General features: G+C 42.0%; 1 protein-coding gene across 5 annotated transcripts in view; it reads left to right on the top strand.

Annotated features, from left to right (window-relative positions):
- Positions 1-22,427, top strand: part of RNF24 (ring finger protein 24) — a 79,640-nt gene that overhangs the window by 32,748 nt on the left and 24,465 nt on the right. For 4 of the 5 annotated variants that reach the window (XM_074992249.1, XM_074992250.1, XM_074992248.1 and 1 more), the window contains 2 exons: positions 12,675-12,824; positions 21,735-21,777. In XM_074992249.1, the coding sequence (XP_074848350.1) occupies positions 12,675-12,824; positions 21,735-21,777 (193 nt within the window). Of the gene's footprint in view, positions 1-11,735; positions 11,795-12,674; positions 12,825-21,734; positions 21,778-22,427 lie in introns of those variants that run through there. The other variant, XM_074992252.1, reaches the window with a different exon arrangement.

The following is a 22,427-nucleotide window of genomic DNA, read 5'->3' as shown; positions in this document are numbered from 1 at the left end:
AGATCAAAAGTATATGTGAACAAAGCTGGCAAATTCATGTTACTCTTTGTCCTGCAACACTTCATTTTCCTGTCTCTTGCACTTGTTACATTTTTAACCTTAATGTTGCATTAACTTGTGCTTTAATATAACTGGGTTTATAAATGACAAAGAAATAGGCCTATGTCCCAAAGCTAAACTTTGGCACTTCTGACTCATTTAATTGTGTAATAAAGAGGAAAGTAGTAGTTTGTTTTGAACCAGATACTTTCTGTTCTAGTGCATTGGTCCCGTGGTCTTAATTCAAGTTGTCTCAGCTGATTGAAATGTGTGAACTGGCAATTTACATGGAGGATTATAATTCCCTATTCAGTAGAGGTCTAGAGTTTAAAATGTTCCAGGCCCTATGCCAGTGCAGAGGGCCATGCATGCAAATCTGATGGCAGGATCAGGCCCACAAAATTTGTAAGCTGTTCTTTATCATAAATTGGTGTAGGGCCAAGCACAATGGGACCCTGCTCATTATTAGGGCGTTTGGAAAATACTGTACTATGGTTTTGCCTAATTGTTTAAAGAAACAAATATTTTCCAGTCTGTCTGTCACTCTCCTTCCTGTCAGAGTTTATTTTACGACCATGTTCTTCTAATTAAGCTATTTTTATTTGTAACATTACTTACGAGCATAGTAGAATTTTCCTTCAAGCAATCTCTTGGGGCTTTTCATGGGTGTACGTTGTACTTCTCTTTTAGATCTGTTACCATTCAAGATTTTCAGTCTCTTTTCTCCCTCCATAGTAAAGTGCTTATTTGTAATCTTCTTTCAGCTTGCTTATTCTTTCTGTATCTGTGGTTACTTGTTGACTTATCTCTCCCACTCATACATACACAAACTGGTCTATTGAAGAAAATTGGGTCAAATTAACAAAAATCCACACCCCTGAGCAGCATATGTAAGCCTGTCTAAGCCCCAGTGTAGACAGCACTAGACTGACAAAAGAATTATTTATCTAGCTGCTTCCTCCCAAGGATGATTACCTAGGCTGACAGAAGAACCCTTTCCATCAGGAACAGTGTCTCCACTGGCGCTCTGCAGCAACACAGCTTTGCCACGGTAATATTTCAAATGTGGACAAACCCACACACCACACAATATTCTAGTGCGCCCCACCCCCCAGCAGCTTCATCCTTTGCAAGGTCACAGGGTTCTGTTGGATGTGATGATGATTAGAGACATACAGAAATACAGCTTTAACCAGGTGTAGGTTTTTAATTTCCCCCAAACCTATTTGAAGCTGAGTTTTTAGACAGAAGCTCTCCCTGATTGTTGCTTCCCCATAACCACACGTGTGCGCTCAATCACCATGGGTGTAGTTGCCCTGACATTTTTCATTCAGTTCTGTTGGTACCTTACCGTACTGGAGAAGAGGCTAATCCATTCTGGTTTCTTACCTGTGGGCACTGATGCAAATTCTCCTTTTCTCCTTGAGTATCATTCATATACTCCCCCTCTGTGTCATTTTCCTTCCCTACTGACAGGCATCCCAACACCTTCTGTATCTCACTGTTGCCCCTCCTTCAACTGCTTTTTTTCCCCAAAACATCTCTGCTTATTTTGCACTTACAGATTTGTCACTTGCTCTGCATAGAAACAGCCACAAGCCACACAAGGTCTAATAGAGCAGTGGTTCTCAACCTGGGGATCAATGAGAGTATTGCAGGGGTCTGTGAAAAGAAGATAAAGAAAAATGATCATGGAAAATAAGTTTTCAAATAAATGGAAAAGTTACAATCAATTATTTTTAATTAAATATCTTCCAATAATATTATTAATGGCTGTCTGAAAATCTGTTGCAGTTTCCTTTTCCATTTAATTAAGTGCATGTAGTGGCTAATATTGGCTTTGATGGGGGTCCGTGAACGGTTTGGGTGCGTGTTTGGGGGTCTGAACTCGTGAAGAGGTTGGGAACCAGTGTGCGAGAGCATGCTGAATTCACAAGTCTGTCAAATCATTTGTCATTACCACTTGCTCTTTTTCCAGACCCAGCTCGTCTTCCCTAATTATGAATAAGAGGGTACATCCTGGCACTCTCGCCCATTCCGACTGCACTTACTGCATATTGCTTTGATTACCTTAGAATAAAAAGCCTTTTGCCATGCGCTGCTTATTTTACAGTTTCTCTCACGGTGACTAACCACCTTCTCCTTTGGCTTCCCATCATGATGTGAATAGTATCGGTGGGGTAGCCGTGTTAGTCTGGATCTATAACAGCAACGAAGGGTCCTGTGGCACCTTGTAGACTAACAGAAAAGTTTTGAGCATGAGCTTTCGTGAGCACAGACTCGCTTCATCAGATGCTGGTCTTGGAAATCTGCAGGGCCAGGTATAAATAAGCCAGAGCAAGGGTGGGGATAACAAGGTTAGCTCAGTTAGATGTGAATAGTGAGGGATCTGAAGTGTATGGAAGAAAGGTAGCTGGCATAGAGAAGGGAGTTCTCTAAGGCAGGGGTGAGCAAAGTGGGGGGTGAGTACTCTCAAGAGGGGCTTGAAATTTCGTACGGAGGGCGCAGTATGATCGCCTGCTGGGTCTCAAGCTTGTCCATTTCATTAAACATGTTGAAATAAGTTACTGTGTATATGTAGGTGTATTCCCCGCCCCCCACCCCCATTAACAAAGTTCTTACATTCTGCAAATGTATTTTCTTACACATGCTGAAAGGGGTTTTTGTGTTTGTGTTTTTTTTTTTAACATATAAACATAACCAGAATTTCCAGTGGTTTGGATTACATTAGAAAGGTTGTGGTGGAGGGTTGCTAATTTCATGGATAAGAAGTGGGGCTTGATACAAAAAGTTTGCTAATCCCTGCTCTAGACCTATGTCTACATTGGCAATTGAATGATTAAGCATTTGTCCTTCAGAGGTACTAGCCCCCCTTGCCCCTTGAAAGACAAAAGTTTTGCCACAGCAAGTGCTGATGTGAACTTCCCATTTTCAGCAGAAGCGCTGTCCTGTCAACAATGTGAGTGCGGCTTGGTGGGGGTATTTTGGGAGCAGAAGAGCTGACAAACAACACCTACCTTGCCTGACTGTTAGCAATAGCTGTATAGTGTAGACAAAGCCTCAGCAAAGCTCTTCTGAATAGGGGAAAAATAAAAAAAAAATAAAAAAAAAAATTCTTAATCTTCACAATTTATAAAAAATATTTTTTCCTTTTTTGTTGCTGCTTCATAAGTCCATGAGGTAGACTGACATGAGTCAAAAGAAAATCTCAACAGTTGAAAAATCTGTCAGTGTATACAAAGTCCCTTAAAATTATTAGTTCCTGAATAAGCAGGATATTTGCAGTCCAACCTTAATGATTCTTACTTGACACGTTATTTCTCGTGTCTCTAAGCTGTGAAGGAGAGGGGGGAAAAAAGTAATTTGCCAGATTAACCCTAATGTGGCAAGAGTTAAATGTGTTTTGTTGCTGAATGAATTTTGAATTTTATGCTGTGACACGTGCTGGACTAGGGGGTAGGTCTACACAGCAAAATTATTTTGAAACAGCCATAATTTTGAAATCCTACCAGTAATGGATGAACTGGACCAGGAACCAACTGTGGATGAACTGAAGAAAGCCATCGACAACATTGCAGTAGGAGAGGCCCCTGGTCAGGATGGTATACCGCCAGAGGTAATCAAGTGTGCCACAGACACTCTCCTGGAACCCCCATGTGAGCTACTGTGCCTGTGCTGGAGAGAGGGAGAGGTTCCACAGGACATGTGCAACACTAACATCATAACCTTGTATAAAAACAAAGGAGACAGAAGTGACTGCAACAATTACCATGGAATCTCCCTCCTAAGCATCACTGGTAGACTGTTCACTCGCGTCATCCTCTGCAGACTCCAGAAGATTGCTGAGAGGGTGTATCCTGAATCACAGTGCGGATTCCGCGCAGAGAGATCTACCATCGACATGGTCTTCTCTCTGAGGCAGCTGCAGGAGAAATGCAGGGAGCAGAGGAAGCCACTCTAAATTGCCTTCATCGACCTGACCAAGGCCTTCGACTTGGTCAGCAGGGATGGACTGTTCAAACTGCTCCACAAGATAGGATGTCTGCCACGGTTACTCAAGATGATCCAGTCTTTCCACGAAGACATGAGAGGAACCATCCAATATGATGGCACATTATTGGATGCTTTCAGCATCAGGAGCGGCGTCAAACAAGGATGCGTCCTTGCTCCAACACTGTTCGGGATCTTCTTCGCACTCCTCCTTAAACACGCCTTTGGATCTTCAACAGAGGGCATCTTTTTGCACACAAGATCTGACGGGAAACTGTTTAATCTTGCAAGGCTGAAAGCTAAATCTAAGGTGTGGGAAGTCCTCATCAGAGATATGCTGTTCGCAGATGACGCTGCTGTCATGTCACACACAGAAGACCAGCTTCAGAAGCTGTTGGATCGGTTCTCCAAAGCATGCGAGGACTTTGGGCTCTCCATCAGTCTAAAGAAGACAAATGTACTTGCTCAGGATGTTGCTGTTTCTCCATCAATCAGCATTGACAACTATATGTTAGAGGTCATCCACGAGTTTGTTTACCTCGGGTCCACCATCACTGACACCCTGTCCTTGGAGACTGAGCTAAATAAGAGGATCGGTAAAGCAGCCACAACTCTGTCCAGACCTACAGCGAGAGAGTGTGGAATAACAACAAGCTGTACACTCACACCAAAATGCAAGTCTACAGAGCCTGCATCCTCAGCACCTTCCTTTACGGCAGCGAGACTTGGAAGCTGTACGCCCGCCAGGAAAAGAGGCTGAACATCTTCCACTTGCGCTGCCTCAGGCGCATCCTTGGAATATCGTGGAAGGACAGAGTGTCCAACACTACCGTCCTTGAGCAAGCTGGAATCCCAGCTATGCACAGCCTCCTCAGGCAGCGGCAGCTCCGCTGGCTTGGCCACGTCCACAGGATGAATGATGGAAGGATCCCGAAAGACATCCTGTATGGCGAGCTAGCCTCTGGCAAAAGACCTCCCGGACACCCCCAGCTGCACTACAAAGATGTTTGCAAGAGAGACCTTAGGGAAGTAGACGTCAAGCCAGGCAGCTGGGAGGAGCTGGCAGACGATCGCAGCAAATGGAGGCAGGAACTATACAAGGGCCTTCAGAAGGGTGAGTTGAGGATCGGACAGCTAGCAAAGAAGCGAGCCCACAGAAAGCACAGCAAGGACCTGCCAGACGCGCATTACATATGCAACAGGTGCAATAAGGACTGTCACTCTCGTGTGGGTCTTCACAGTCACAGCTGACGCTGCAAATGAGGATGGCAAACGGAACTACGAAGGGCGCGTTCCATAGTCTACGTAGACTGAAGGATGCTACTAACTAAATTTTGAAATAAATATCCTAGCATCCATTAGCCGTTAGCTATTTCAAAATAACACATCTACACATACAGAGCCTGTTTTGAAACAGATCCAATGGGTGCACTATGGTTTATTTCAAAATAGGATCTATTCCTCAAGAATGAGGTTTACCAATTTTGAAATAAGCCAAGTGCTATTTCAAAATTCATTTCTGTGTACAGCTGTGCTATTTCTAAATAAGGCTGCTGTGTAGGCATACCCTGACAGTCCTAGAGTCTGAAGTTCATTCCTTATAGATGGTCTTGGCAGAATTCCAGTTTTGTTTTTGTGTAAATTCAACTGTTATATCGGGTTTTTGAAAACTTTTTCTGACTTTTAATTATTTTTAAATAAATATTCCATTTCACAGCAGTGCAGCAGGTGATTGCATGAGCAAGAGGTGACATCAGATCACTGCAGATGCCAAGTGCAGGGGAGTCTGTGCTTGCCAATTAATGGTCAATGTTTTTCATGGTTTTAACCTGTCATTTGAACTCACTGTTTATTGGCAACTAATGATTTAATTTGAATCCTTTTAAGCCTGTTCATAGAACATGCACAGCATGAACAGCAGCATCCTGTCCAGTTTCCTACTACTTCCATCAGCCTGTCTCAAGGCAGTTCATTGATTTTAAGTGGAACTAATAACTTGAGTAAAGACTATATGATAAATCCTTCAATCTGGCTTCAGATTACAGGGTGATAGGTCTCCATTTGGTTTAATTTTGTATAGTATTAAGGAGATTTAGACCTACTTGTGCTTTTTTTAAAGTGCTAGTGGCTTGGTTACCTCGGGTGAGCAAGGTGTGATCGAGTGGATCAGCTACTTAAAGATTCTGCCCATCTTTTTTTCTTTAGCACTTACTTCCTGCTCTGTAGAGTGTTGATTTAACTGAGTTTCTGTAGAGAATTTCGTACCAGGGGCCATAAATATATAAAAATGGCATGTTTATTGGGTAGTATAATTTCTGAACACAGCAAAATTCAAAGCGATAACCAGAGGATGAAAAATTGCTCCCTCTCTCTCATAATGTGACTTAAAACACAGACATTTCGCTTGATAAATGGAAGAAGTGATGCATAGAATGTAATAGGGAAAGGAAGTAATATTTCTGAATACCATTCGTTAGAGAAACAAACGGGGAAGATGTGGCAAAATGGAGATTATGGTAACTTTTGGTTTACATGACTGTTTGTTTAACACTGTGGCTTCTGCAATACTGCTGAAAGTGTGTACAGGGTGTCTTCGTTAGAAGTGCAGGTTTCATTCCTAAGTAATGCAACTTATAGTGAAATGACTTAAAGGGGAATAAATAGCCATAAGGAATAATGTAATTAGCTTGAGATATGTTCCCAACACATACAGCTCACGTGTGGTACAAATAATGTACCTATAGCCCACAAAAAATAGAAACTGAATACAAATAAATATAGAATAAATAAATACTAAATAATATAAACAGAAAAAGATGAGGCAGCTCCCTGCAGATTCCCCCGCTACCTGCCAGCTCCCCTGTGACAACTTCTGGCTCGTTGCAGCTCCCCGCCAGTCCCTTCCCGTCTCCCATGACTTCACGGCTCATTTCCAGGGCCTGTGCATTATAGTTTCTGCTGCCCAACCACCACAAAGCTCAGCTACGTTCCTGGCTTTTGGTCCCTCGGCACCTAATGACATAAGTGCTGATCAGTGTCTTACAATGAATCTGCTTTCGGGAATGAATTCATGAAGTATGTACAAAATGACTTATAACACGGACCCTCTGTATTCTGTGACCACGTAGGAGATGCATCCTCCCCAAACATCCTTCTTCGGGGAGAGAAGGAAGTTGCATAACTGGCTTTGTTCTGTTAGCTTTTTACACCGAAAAATTAGCATTACGAGCTTGCTTAATTTGACTAAAGAGTAGTTCTACAATTTTCCTCCTTATCTAGTGATACCTTATATAGGTATCAGGTAGATGTACGTGTAGGTGCTATGGTGAATTCCAAACAAAGCATGTGTAGCTGATTTCCCCCCTGCCCCCATTTCATTATGCCATATGGTTGGCATGTTGACTTTTACTTGAACTAGACGTTTCCTTTCTTTTGCCTTAGATCCCATATATACGACAGCAATCATGGCAATCCTATTACAACATACCCCCTGAAATGTTGCAGAATAGTTCTGCCTGGCAATGCAATCCTGACCAATTGTGTTTGAACAGAATCCTTCATCCATCGTTAGCTAAACAAGGCTGGAGTAGCCCAATTCAGGGGCTTATGAGAAAACCCCAAACTGTGTTTTAACTGTTTGTAGACAAGGAAAATAGGTGTGGGGTTGGTTTGTTTTCAAAATCACTGTAGCTTTCACGAAATGGCTAATCCCGTTTGAAAGAGGCAAGGCCTCAGACAATTGTTATAAGCAATATCTAAAAAGTGGTTTTACAAGTTTGTGTACAATTTTCTTGACTTGGAGATTATTGGAGTATTTCTGCTTTCGCTCAGGGGCTTTTTGGATACGTATACTGGTCTCCAAAGATTTTAATTAAGCTTAAAAGTTAGCAGAAATTCCCATAAAAAAGTGTTTAACTGCTGTTTTACGGAACTGAAGTCAGTGAAAGGTTAATATATGGCAGTATTACAGCAGAAAAGGTAACTTTAAAGTTACAAGGATGCCTTCATTCCAAAGTGGGCCATGAGCGAAAACAAACCAGAGCCAGGTTTGAAGGTGGTGCAAATCCCAAATAAGATTGATGCTAGCAAGTATCGGCACAACACGTATGCATGTTTGAGTAAAAAGTTCATGCAAGTGATCTCATTCCACAGCTCTTACATAGGTGAGGGTAGACAACATAAATCAAGGCTATGCTTCAGTGCGCTGCTGCTTTTTGGTGGACATTTCATTTTCCTGTGATAACTAAGCTTCTACATTGCATAATACATGCAGAGATATCTACCTAATTGCTGTTCAGAGAGGTGCACAAGGGTACACAGTGCTTTCAGAACAGGTAGAAGACGATGACGCCTTACACTGAATGTGGATGGTATAAATCCTACAGGGCATTTACAGGTACGAGTGACTCGCACGCAGGGAGGAGTGAGAGTGACTCCAATGAGATCAGCTGAGGATGGTCTCATGAAAAAAGTGCCTGTGAAAAAGCACAGGTCATAGATTCTAGGGCCAGAAGGGACCACTGTGATCATTGTCAGACCTGCTGCCGAATGCCAGGCCATAGATGTGCCCCAAAACAATTCCTGCTGCAGACCTTTCTGAATAGTGCTGGGGCAGTATTCCAACAGCAGTCCTGCCAATGCCAAATATAGAGAGAAACTAATCTCTCTTGATGTTTCCATGTTTGTGCTTCCCAAGACTTCATTAGATATTTTGGCCGGAGGATCACACTCGTAGCTCATGTCACGTTCAACTGATCACCTTATTTAGTTTGCAGAAGAGAAGAGGTGAGGGGCTATTTGATAGCAGCCTTAACTTCCTGAAAGAGGGCTCTAGCAAGGATGGAGAGAGACTGTTCTCAATGGGGACAGATGGCAGAAAAAGGAGCAATGGTCTGAAGTTACAGAGGGAGAGAGATAGGGGTTGGATATTAGGAAAAACTATTTTACTAGGAGGGTGGTGAAGCACTGGAATGCATTACGTACAAAGGTGGTGAAATCTCCATGCCTGGAGGTTTTTAAGTCCCAGCTTGACATAGTCCTGGCTGGGATGATTTAGTTGGGACTGATCCTGCTTTAGGCAGGGGGCTGGACTTGATGACTCCCTGAGGTCCCTTCCAGTCCTGTGATTCTATGACATCCCCTACGAGGGGGTTTCATGTTGTCACAGCGGAGTGCTCTTGCCAATACAGTGTCCTTTACATTTTCACTTGCCATGGCAAAACTTTGTGGTTCATGGTGGGAGGAGAGGGAGTTTAAGCACCTGGGAATGACAAAAGTTTTGTGGATCAAGTGCAAGTGTAGACATACTTGGAGTTGAGCTACAGGCAAGGACTTCTCCTTACAGGTTTCCAGTGTGTTGAAGTCTCACCTTGAAAACACCCACTGCACCCTTCTTCTTTGTTTTTTCTCAACATTGTCTATCTTGCACATCACTCCTCTTCTGAGGTCGGGTCATTTGACCACCACCACCTCTCTCCTTTTCAAATTTGTATTTTTGGGATTCCCTTCTCACTGCCCGCCGTGCCAGGAACCGGTTGTCTCCAGTCATTATTTTAAATCACACAGTGAACCAGATTCATACAGTAAGCACTTAGAATAGAATATAAATTCAGTTAAACTCTTACAGAAGTCCAATAATACTGGCCAGGCCTTGGTTAGAAGAAAGCTACTTTATTCGGGTTTTTTTTTTTAATGTGAATGCTTGTAAGGAGTGCTGGGTAATTTGTGTCTGTGCCTTAGTTCCCCATTTGTAAAATTGGGATAACAATTCTTTCTTACTTAACAAAGGTGGTCATAGATGCCTCTCGTGCAATAAAGACCATATAAATACATTAAAAGATAGGACTCCAAAGTCCTGTTCCCTGCTTTAATGATCAGGGTCAGATAAGATCGGCCATATTAGGTCAGACCAGAGGTCCATCTAGCCCAACACTGTGTCCTCTGACGCTGGCCAGTGCCAGGTGCCCCAGAGAAAATGAACAGAACAGGCAGTGTTCAGGTGATCCAGCCCCTGTGCCCATTCCCAGCTTCTGACAAGCAGAGGCTAGGGACCCCATCCTGCCTAATAGCCATCGATGGACCTATTCTCCATGAATTTATCTAGCTCTTTTTTGAACCCTGATAGTTTTGGCCTTCACAACATTCTGCAGCAAGGAGTTCCACAGGCTGACTGTGCATTGTGTGAAGAAATGCTTTTGTTTGTCTTAAGCCTATTAATTTAATTTGGTGAGCGCGTAGTTCTTTACTTAACATACATCAGTTTGCACAGGTACAATTTTAGATGTGGAAATAAACCACAAAAGCCAGTGCAAGTACCTCTTGGGTTTAGGTGTAGCATAATGCCACACAAGCAGTAACACTTAGAAGGCACACACAAATGTTTGAATATGCACAAATAGGAATGAATGGAGCCTCCTTTGAAACTCATTTGCTTTTATTCAGTAAACTCTCTTTTATCCGGTAGTCATTCAGCTGGAACTCTGATAACCAGCACAAACGTGCTACTTTCTGATCTGAGAGCAAAACTGACCATGGATGTAATTCCCAGCCACAGGGCTGCCAGAGTTCCCCCAGCTTGTCACTGTCAAGAGTTCCCCCAGACCCAGCCTGCTTCCCAGGGCTGGAGTTTCCCCAGCCCTAGCCAGGTCCCCGGGGCTGGAGCTGCCAGTGTTCCCCTGCTCTCTGGCCCCAGAGCAACCAGCATATCCCTGGCCCTGGAGCAGCTTCCCAACTCCAGAGCTGCTGGCGTTTTCTTATCCCTGGCTGGCATTGCCCCAGTGCGCTGGCATTTCTTCAGTGCCACAGTGGCTTCCCAGCCCCAGAGCAGCGGGGGGTCCTGTGGCTTTGTCTCTCCCTAGCTGCCTGTGCCTCTCTTTTAACCCATATATTTGCATATCCGGCAACCTCCCAGTCCTAGGATTGCCAAATATGGATGAGTTTTCTGTACTTAGTTTCATAATCTATAAAATCAGGGTAATCTTTCATTAGGTTTCACACTAACAGAATAAATAATTGCACCTTGCAAACTGTGATAACTTGCTCACCTTGGACAAGTCATTTTAACAGGCAGACATTTTAATTTTAATTCTTAAGCTGAGTTGGGCAGGTAAATTTTGTGCCCGAGCTGATGGATGGATGGATGGATGTTTGTTTATGCTGGTGTTGCAAAGCTGAGTGAATTAATATTTGTCTGGACTTTTTTGCAACGGGGCTATTTACAAGGTATGGTAATTTACAATAAGAAATATGCACTTATCTCCATGGATTTCAAAGCCTTTTCCAAAACTGCTATATAAACTCTGATTGATATCACTGTAAAATGAGTGACTCTTAAGATACTAATCTATTTTACCTGATTATTAGGTATTTTATTCACTTTGTATCTAGATCTACCTCCTTTCAAGGTACTGTTGTAAAATATTAGTGTTCCATGGAACGAATCAAGAAGCTGAAATCTTAGGAAAGATCATACGTTAAACTCATTATTGCAAGCAGCTGCTTATACAATGTAATTTGGTCCCTCTGTGGGGATTCAGTTTTGGTCACATGCTTGAATCTTGGCCCATTGACAGCTGAGCTGGCTGCCACCTACTCATTCCATCCTCCTCCTGTGTTGTCCTAAACAAATCAGCCCCTGCCTGTTCAAAACTGATTTGGCACTTCAATAACCCCCTCTAATAATCCGGGAGAATCAAGGAAGGTTTAGAGAGAGAGGGGGTACAGCCGACAGCTTTCCAACCTGTCTTTGAGCCAGTCTGCCTGATGTGTATGTGGGCTGTTTTTAAAAGCTGTAAACTCAGTTTCATGGCACTTGTACTTTTCCTCTGGCTCTGCTGTGTTAGTGGAACTCTTGTGTTCTCCTTCCCCACTGCAGGTTTATAGTAACTGCAGTCTAGGAAGCCACACCTAAAATAAAAGGGAAATGCTATAGTCAAGAAGGAATGCTAGATTTGCTTAGCCAAGACAAGGATCAGCTCAGAGCTGATTTGGGCAGGTTTGGATAGCAACCAGTTATTTGCAGGCTTGAAGTTTTCAGAGGGGAATTTTCTGCTGGATGAAGATGTGGTCTTGGCAATTGTTTAAAAATAAAAAAAGCATCTTCGTAATTCAAAGGCCTTCAGCTCTTGAAGCATTCCTTTTTTGGTGGTTCAGGTTTCAGGTTTGGATGGTCGCTGACCACAATAACATGTACTATATAAATGCATATATATGGTAACTCTGTGGCATTTTTTTCAAGCATTTGTGTGTGTTTTCTGGAAGGGAAATAACTAAGTAAAATGATCACATAAGTTCTCTCTATGGTTTATTGACTGTAGTGCAATAATTCTGGACTGGTGTCAGGATTGCTCAAGTAGGACTTTAGCTCATGGAAAAGAAACTTGTAGGTGGGGGAATTAACCAGCATTGCACTTTTCTCCCTTTCCTCTCTTCTGCCACAAGGAGCAACCCAATGTTGTTAGCACTGCTAGGTGCCTTAACAGAGGACAAGGGGAACGTACTTGGCAGGAAGGAGGGTGATCATCTTTATCTCTGGCCTGCTAAAACGTTCAAACTGTCATTCATTGCTTCAGAAAAGAACAGTTTTGATTCTTGGTCACTTCTGACTGCACCTAAAAGTCTTGTATTTTATTTCTGTTTCCCCGCAGCCCATCCATGAGCTCCGACTTCCAGCATTACAGTTTCAGGATGCCGAACATTGGGTTCCAGAACCTGCCTCTCAATATATACATTGTGGTTTTTGGCACTGCTATATTTGTCTTCATTCTGAGTTTACTCTTCTGTTGCTACTTGATCAGGTAAAGGACTACCATTATTATTTTCTGACACCAGCCAAAATCAGTTTGGTTTCAGTCCTGTGATGTGCCAAACATTACTGTCCTCTATCCAGGCATGGAGAGTACTGGTGAACACCTTGCTGGAAGCCCTCTGCCTTTTCTACGATCGGATCCTTTTAAGATGTGTTCAGAGGGAACCATTTTTTTCCCCACAGAAATGGTAAAATTTTCCATAGGTGAAGAGACATGGTAGATTTAATGCGTCCTGTGTTGATTTCCTTTACAGGTATTACTTGCATAGATTTCCATAGGGTTGCCTTCCCATCTGGCACTGCAAGCAGTGTTGTCTGGTCTTTATCATTGCATATCACCTTTGAAATTTATTTAATGCTCTGTTAAACAGAACCGTTTGCTCAGTAGATTAATATTAAGCTCTTGTATGTGTGTGTATATATATATATATATATATATATATACACATAAAATCCATACAGAACACATGTATTTATGTCATTTGATCCAGGCCCATTTCTAGAGTTGAGTGTAAAAGAAAGCAATTATATCATAGTGCATTTAAAGTGGATTTTCTTTGTTGTTTAAAACATGCATGAAAAGCGTGACTTCTTGACATCCTAGTCTCCTGCTTGCTGCTTAGTGTTTCGATGCCTCTCTCTTTAATGAATAACTCGTGTACTGTGTGCTTAAGAAATGTTTGATACCTGCCCCATTTGCTTTTGTACACAGATTGCTCATTCAACAGCATAGTTTAGAGATTAATGATGCAGGGTTGATTTGTTAATCTGAACAATAATGAATACAGTCCATAAAGGTCATTCTGGTTATGGGAAGTTTGAGTATTAATTGTGGGGCAAAACTGTTTCTCCTGGCTGCAGAGAGAAATGTAACCAAATATATAAATAACCTGCAAGATTAGGGAAGGAAAAAAAAATCTATTTAAAAAAAAAAAAATCAGCATGCAGCAGTCCGCATGGTTCCAGGCTGCCTTTTCACCGTGGCCTGGAACACAGGAACATTTTGTGCAGATTTCGGTTTATTGGCAGCAGCTGCACTTCACTCCACACACACCTTCGATTCCTTACAAAACTCCTGCCGAACACCTGCCTCTGACACAGCTACTCTGCATGTTATCTTTCTGTATTTTGCCTTGTTAGCGTCTCTTTCATTTATGGACACACACCTTCTCTTTTGGCTTTTATGGGCAGAGCCTGTGTCTGTTGTCTAGCAACACAGCCCCCTTCTTCTGCCCCTTATGCTTTCCTCCCAAGCTGATACTGAATGTGGTTGTTTAATGTAGCTGAGATAACCGGATTTAGCGCCCCTTGCTGCATGCCTTGTTGGAGCAAGTGCTTCACACCTGTTGGTACTGTGAACACTAAACCCATTTACCCTGTTTACACTGGCAGGATAGCTGCTGGGCTGGGGGCAGTGGGGCCATTGTGTTTAATACATAAAAGTCAAACATGGCAGTTTCAGCAGAGTAGGTGTTCCATGGATCATAAAACCAGAGTCCAAGTACTCTGTTATGTATTTGCAGTTTCATGACTATTGCCTGCAGCAAATCCAAGCCTGATAAAATTTTTAGATGACTCCAAGATGGGCGGAGCCATTAATAATGAGGCCAGGGCACTCATATGGCATAATCCTGATTGAACAGCCTCAGTTTACAAGCAAACAAATTTTAAGACAGCCAGATGCAAAGCTGTCCATCTAGGAACAAGAAATACAGGCGACACCTATAGAATGGAGGATTGTATCCTGGAAAGCACTAACTATGAAAAGAATTCATGACTCTTGGTGGAAAAGCAACTCTGCATGAGCGCCTGGTGCAATCCTGTTGCAAGAGAGGCTAATACAGTCCCTGGATGCACCCTGGAGAAGGTGCAGAAAACAGCCACAGAAATTATTTGAGAACCAGAGAACGTCTCCTGTAGTGAGAGGCTTAAAGTTCCATCTGGTTAACTTACCAAAAAGATTGAGCTGTGACTTGGTTACAATGTATGAGTACTGTCGCAAACAGGAAATACTGGGTACTAAATCTATCGGAGAAAGACACAAGAACCAACGGCTGCAAATTGAAGATAGATGAAGGTTGTTCCCAACTTCTAATTTGAATTCATCAGAGGGGGTGATGAATCATTGGAACAAATTACCAATGCAAGTGGGGGATTCTCCATCTCCAGAGCTTTTGAATCAGGACTGGATGCCTGTCTGGAAGAAATGCTACAGCCAGACTCAAGTTACTGACCTCAGTGTAGCAGCAAACTGAATAAAACAGAAAAGGCTAGATGCTCAGCTGGTCCCTTCCGGTCTTACAGTCCATGAAACTGTGGAAAAGGCTCCCTTTCTCCTCTAATCCCAATGAGCATTTCCATTTGTTTGCAGGGTAAGCATGTGCCCGAAAAACTACTTTTATGGGAGCAACGTATATTAGTCAAGGCCTCCATATATGAGACTGGTTTGCAGGCATGTAAATAGCTACTAATTGTCCTCCTGGTTTGAATTTGCTGCATAACTATACTCCTGAACTTCAGCTTGAATGTTTGAAGTTAAATTAGATCTCCACCAGTCCTGTCTGTAAAGGTAGCCTGCAGAGCAGGAGCCAAGTATTGAGGTATCTGAAGAGCCTGAGAGAGTAGCTCCAGGGAGAAGTGGGCACACTATCCTGCACCCCAATAGCATTTTGACTGTAAAGTGTAATTCTTTACAGGCCAGCATTGGTAACTGTTCTACAGCTGACAAGTTTAGTAGAAGTAGGCAAATGTACTCCTATGTCTTTATAGGATGCAGTGAGAGCAGGATCGGATGCAGTTGGGGAATTAATTGCTGTCAAGACTTGCATGGACAGAGAATGAGGAATTCAAACTGTCATTGTCCCATACAATCATGTACATAATAAGATTGGCTCTAAACTGAAGTATATTGGTTTATTTATGGAAATCCTGTTCTAAAAAAGAGGAAGTAAGCTTGAAATAAAATTGTGTTCTTCTATTCCTAAAAGTCGTCCAGATGTGGAACGTTTAATTCCACTCTTTAAAGTACTGCCGCCTGTCTGCATGGCTGTTTGAATGCATTCTGCCTTCAGCCTTTTAAAAAAAAGGAAAAGCGAGAGAGCTAATGATGACTTTTCCTTTGCTTTGCACTGTATTGCAGTCAGTCCTAAAAAGCCCAAGCTCTGAAAGATAGTAACACCAAAATGTTCCTTTAACTGTTCTAAAAGGTTGTTTGTGCCAATTTAAAGTAAGTGATAATTTTGTACACCATCAAGCATTCATACATTTTGTACTATCTTAATTTTTATGGTCACCATTTGGGCCACTTCTTTCTCAAATAGGCTGTTTAAAAGCATTGTTTACTCACTTTTGCCCTTCCAGTTCTAAACATGCTCAGATTAAACAAGTCATTCCATGTCAATTTTGGAAAGCTAAAGATGCAGAATCTTTGAAAGAAGGACCATGGGTAAAACCTTACTGTTGTGTTGAACTTGGGCTGCTTCTTGCCCAATGATTTTCTGCTGTTCATGTGTGCCAATTGAAATACGCATGTCTTGTCCTGTAAGCCTATTTTCAGACCAGGGAAATTATACAGTCATCTTGAACATAATGGGAACTTTGTTCCATGGGATTGTGTGTGTGTGTGTGTGTGTGTGTGTGTGTGTGTGTGTGTGTGAGAGAGAGAGACAGACAGACAGACAGACAGACAAATCGAGATCTTACTGGTGGATTTTCACCAAATCCAGTGGAACAGAGTTAGATGTCAAAGAAGCTTTTGTATTTCATGTTTGTGTCTATGGAGAATTGCATTTTTGACCAAGTATCGCAGATTGTTTTGAGTAGTTCTCTCCAAATTCTAGTACAGGTTGAACCTCTCTAGTCTGGCACCCCTGGGACCTCACCAGTACAAATCACGGGAGGTGGATATTGTCTAGTATCATTACCAACACTTCCAACACTTTCTGGTCTCTTCAAAAGCATTTAGGGGTAAATTAGACCTAAACAATAGCACAGAACCTGGAGAACCAGGACTCATGTCCGTAAACAAACGTTGAGGGAAACTTGGCCACACTTGTGATAAGGGGACATCTGGCTAATCAAAACCATGCCATGGATATTGCAATGCAAGAGTGTTCTGGAATAGAGAGGTTCAACCGGTAAGCCAGTTTTTCTTAATGACTTTCGCTTTGAATATAGTATTTCATCTGGCATTGCACTGCTGCATCTGCCCACACTACTGAAGTGATGTCACTGACTATACAACATTAAAAAAGCTGAGTCCTGTGCTCATTTGGAAGGAGAAAATATTCACATTTTCAAGCTGAGAGTCCTTGACTGATGATTTGGAGGAGCAAATACTTGTAACTTATAGAAACTAATAGTAGCCAATGACTGATCTTTTTCATAAGGAAGTAGTTGAGAAGGGAAATTTACCTTACTTCTGTTGTGGGCTGTGAATATAGATCCACTGAGACAGTACAGCCAGAGATATTACATCTTTAACTGCCACCCTGTCACTAACTGTGAGACTTTCATGAGGTTTTTTCTTCTAGACTGTGCTGCCTGTTTTACAGATTTCTATCTTTGAACTCGGAGAGGTTAAGTGTACTAATAATGGAGGTAAATCTATAAAATGTTATTTCCTCTGAATTTTGTCACGTTGAGTTTACTCACTTCATTACTGAAGCATATTCTAATAGTCATTGAAATGGAAAGAAATAAAATTATCCCAAGAGATGCAATGTTCCCTTTTTAAAGAAAGAAACCTTGGGGTGGGGGATAGACATTGGAGAGGGTTTCTAAATTTTCTCTGAAATGAAAGATTAATTCTGGAGATTCCTGTGTCTTTGCTTTCTTGGTGTGCTCATTGTAGAAAGCACATTTTTACAGTACTACATGTTCTCTGATCTAGTCTGGAAGAACTCATTCCTGGATACCAGCTTCTTCGCATGAGACTGGTGGGGAAAAAAACTCCTCAGGCTCTGAAAGGGCTCTTGATTTTCAAGGGCTTTAGTGCTGGGTTGTTTCCAGGTTTTTATTTAGGAGCACGGCAGTTGGACTCTCTTGGTTTTAGTGCCTTGGCATCACGTTGTTGTTAGGGCTGGCACACGTTCACTGCTTTAGCATAAGAGATTTTTCCAACATTTCAGCATGTGATGCTGCGGACTGCACAGTTGCAGAGACTAAGCAGCTGTAAGAGAGCATTGGTATCTCTTTGTCCAATGCCTCAGCAATTCTGTGTTATCCTAAGGTGCAAGGCAGCCTCTGTTGCACTTCCGGTGTTTCCATGGGGCATCTTCGAGGTACCTGTGTGGTCCTTGTTCCTCATCATAGAACATCACATTCTTGCTTGGATGTGGTCTGCAGAAGGGAGTCTTGGTTTTGGTCTCCCTGGGCTCTAGAACTTGTTTCCTCAGAAGGAGAACCCAGTCTCTCCTATCCCCAAAGTTTTTTGCTTCTCTGAGTTAACCGGCTTTATTCTGCCTCTTACTGGCTTATCCTACAGTCTATCTGTGATAGCTCTCTTATCTTTGAGAGCTCTCTTTATCTCAGTGCACGTGATTTGCATTGGCCTTTTAATTGCTGCCTGTTGCAGTCCGAGTCTGCCCTTGGCTCCTGTGCTGAGTGGATTGTAGTTTGAGAGAATAGAATGAAGGTCCTATAATTCAGCTGCTCTGTTGGTAGCCTCTTCCGGTAAACTCTAATCACGGGTTCAAAGTTCTCAACTGGAATGAAATGAAGTTTGCCTCAATTTTTTTCCCTGGGCTGGTGTATTTCTTGGGACGCTTTGCTGCTTATACAGGTTGAACCTCTCTAATCCAGAACTCTCTCATCCAGCAACATCTGTAATCCGTCTTGATTTTTAGTTAGCTGGTGGATCACTTACCATGGGTGTGGCCAAGTTTCCTGTGGTCCCAGAAAGTTTGTTTCCAGCCACCAGTGCTGTTATTTAAAAGACATTTAGAGATAAATTACAGGTAAGAGTCCAGTAAGCAGTGGAAGTGTTGGTAAATGATGCTCGACAATATTGACCTCCTGTGATATGGCACATTCTCTGGTTTGGTATTGGTCAGGTCCCAGCGGTGCCCGATGAGAGAGGTTCAGCCTGTACTCCCAAACCTGTCAAGAATAGTGCTTTAAGCTGCTGCATGTCAGCTTCATTCATGGTGTACCCTGCTACTGCTGCCCTTGGGGACCAAAAACCCTCTAAGAGCCTGGGGAGTTCCACCAGTGGAATGCTAGGGCACTGAAATCCAGGAATGAAAATCCCATTGGAGAGTTTTCAAAGAAGCAGAAGTACAGGTCAGTAAACGACACATCTTCAAACAGTGTTGGAAATGGCTATGGATAACTTTGGTTCAGAGGCATTATTGATATCCGTCTGGCCTTTGTGCCTGCACATTCAGGCCATGTTCTAAAAGTCCTTGCCCAATTCTTTAACACCCATGGCTTTCCTTTCTGGTTTTGTGAATGATTTACCAAATGTCAAGCATACGACAAGAAGCTGTTTTTTATTTTTATAAGCACAGAGCCTCTTTTGAAAGTTGACATTTGGTAGACGGTTTTGTATCTGGAAATGAGCTGTGTGAACAGTGCTGCTGCTGCTAAGGCTGGCAAAGAAAGTTATAATAAATCTTTAAATTACAAATCGTGTTATTCAGCCGAGAGCAGACCTAGTTCTGTCTCTGAACAGACAGGTTTGTAATGCAGAGCGTCAGCCACATCAGCCCATCTTTAAAACCAGATTAGGAAATGTGCTGCTTTTTCCTCATGTCTCCATGCCCTAGCTTCAGCCTTTTAGGTCAAAGGCTGCCACTGGAGATTTCCAAAAACAGTTTGTGAAACAAAATTAACTTTCAGTAGTTATTAGTATGTGGATTGTCACATGAAGCTTTTTTTTGTTGATGCGAAATTTGGACTCTGATGAGTAGTCTCAGAGGGGTAGCTGTGTTAGTCTGTAGTTTCCCAAACAACAGGCAGTCCTGTGGCACCTTTAGACACTTATCAAATTTATTAGGGCATGAACTTGTGTGGGTGAAATCGCCTTCTTCAGATGAATGTCCACAAATTTAAATTGCACATCAGGAATTGGAATAGACATAAACCTATGGGGGAAACACTTTAACTTCTCTGGACATTCAGTAATAGATTTAAAAGTAGCCATTTTCTACCAAAGAATTTTACCACAAGATAAAAAGGAGAGACATCTGAATTGGAATTCATTTACAAAATTGACATGTTTAGCCTAGGCCTGAATAGAGACATTAACTGTCTTCTGCATTACAAGGGCAACTTACCCACTTTTGTCAAGTATCAGAGGGGTAGCCGTGTTAGTCTGGATCTGTAGCAGCAACGAAGGGTCCTGTGGCACCTTATAGACTAACAGAAAAGTTTAGAGCATGAGCTTTCGTGAGTTAACTCACTTCTTCAGACGCTGGGCATCACGAAAGCTCATGCTCTAAACTTTTCTGTTAGTCTATAAGGTGCCACAGGACCCTTTGTTGCTGTTACCCACTTTTGACATTCACAGGAATGAGACAAATCCTATGTAATTTGCTTCATTAGTTGGTCCTACCAGTGACAGGTAACACAATTCTCTTCCCTCCCGCCGCCCCCGGCTCCATCCCCACTACGTAAACCTGGATTCTCTTTTTTTCTGGGTTTGGTGTTTTGTGTTCGTTCTGTTTTTTTCCATTTCAGGAAGTGGGTTTTACCCATGCATGACCTAATAAATTTGTTAGTGTCTAAGGAGCCATAGGACTGCTTGTTGTTTGTAAAGTTCTGGTGGCTTTTGGTGTATTGTGTTTTAGTTTCATTTTTGTCCTTATCAAATTTTTCCAGCCTTTCATTCATTTTTATAAATACTTCATCTTTTTCCATTTTTCCCATTCGGAGTTCCTTGCTATTCATCCCCCTCAGTCTCCATCTCTTGATTACTGCCCAGAAATGAAACGATGCAAAACACAAAAGTTGGCTAGCACTTAGAAAGCCTGAAGAACTGCTAAGTGTAACTCATACTTCTGCCTCCCAGTTCATAAAATGTTTATAGGCCTGATTCTGATCTCACTTGAAATTGATTTTAATCCAGGGTAACTCTAAATTCCACAGGAGTAATTCATCTTGTACACCAACATAAGTGAGATTGGGGTCGTGGCTTATAATGAGCTCATGTGATCATGACTCCACAGTTAAATATCATACAAGTTGATCAGCTCTCAGGTAACCACAATCATTTGGTCTCCTGCTGAATTAAGTACGTGAAAATAAATTCCTAGGTTAGAGTTTCACTTTCCTGTAATGTTTAGCTGTAATTATGTCTTCAGCTGTAAAAATTGCCTGATGTCCCTTAGCACTTGAGATTAATGACTCAATAACACGATTAGGCTGCCATGGTAAACATTTAAAAGGGGAACTTCCCTTTTCAGTGTGTCTACTCCTAGAGCTATCTTTCTCCCCTACAATCTCCAGGCATTGAATCCTGAGCATCCTACATTTCTCCATCACACACACAAGTACAGTCCATTCAACCCAGCATATGAATCTTAGCGGGAGAAGTGATGTGGGGGAGGGAGGTGAGGAAAATGGAAGTGTCTTTCAGCTCTTCATCCCACCAATAACTTCTGCAAGTTGAGTTTGGTGAGCAGCATTTAATAACTCAAATAATGCTTTTTGCATCAAATTATATCCTTCATAGATGGTTATCGGCAATCACATGGAGATAGAGCTATTTGGAAAGACGTGAAAGCTCTTAAACTCCCTGGGAAATGGATACTGCATCATTATATGTCTGTTCAATATTTTTCAAAGCTAAAAACGTTATTAAATATCAGAGAAGTGCAAGGGTTTTTTTCCTCTGGGTTTTGTGCTGATCCTGATATTTCGGCTTATTTTGTTCATATTTTCCTTTTTCAATTTCTAGGCTCAGACATCAGGCACACAAAGAGCTTTATGCCTACAAGCAGGTGAGATAACTAGTAACCTCCTTTTTTTTCTCCCTCTCTTTTTACAGATAAATCTGAGCAAGAATCATTTATTTCTTGTAATGGTTACCATTTTAGGGTTCTACCAGAGTTGGATGTTTTGCCATTTTAGGTCAACTGAAAGTACTTAATGTAGGTGCTTACCTTTACTCATGTGAGTAGTTCCATTGAAGTCAATGGGAATAGCCGCATGTTTAAAGTTACATGAATACATGTGAGTTGCAGAACCAAGGCCTTACTTTATGTTGTGCATGTTGTCATTTTTGCCCTATGGTAGTGTAGGAGTTGTATGCTTTGTTACTGCCTATATACCAGTGGCTTTCTCAGAGAAAGGATGGAGTCGTCTCAGCAGAAATGACAAAATCAGTGATGGATAAGAATGCAACTTTTAAATATATTTTTATAAGCAGAGCAGCAGTGTGTCAGGAAATTGACTCATATACTGTTTCAAACCCAGCAGTGAGCTCTGGGTTAAACTGATGCTATCAAAGGTCAACAAACGTTTCACATTGGGTCCTGCTTTTTGTCCCTGCAATTAGCAGGGACCCCCGACCCATCTAATGTAATCCAAACTGACAAATTTCAGTTACGTTCATATGAAAATTTAGGCAGGTGAAAGAAAGTAAGTTTGT

Source organism: Carettochelys insculpta, chromosome 4, assembly GCF_033958435.1.
Source record: "Carettochelys insculpta isolate YL-2023 chromosome 4, ASM3395843v1, whole genome shotgun sequence".
In the NCBI taxonomy this organism is placed as follows: domain Eukaryota; kingdom Metazoa; phylum Chordata; order Testudines; family Carettochelyidae; genus Carettochelys; species Carettochelys insculpta.
Note: the sequence above shows the minus strand (reverse complement) of the source record. Positions and strands in the feature narration are given on the sequence as shown.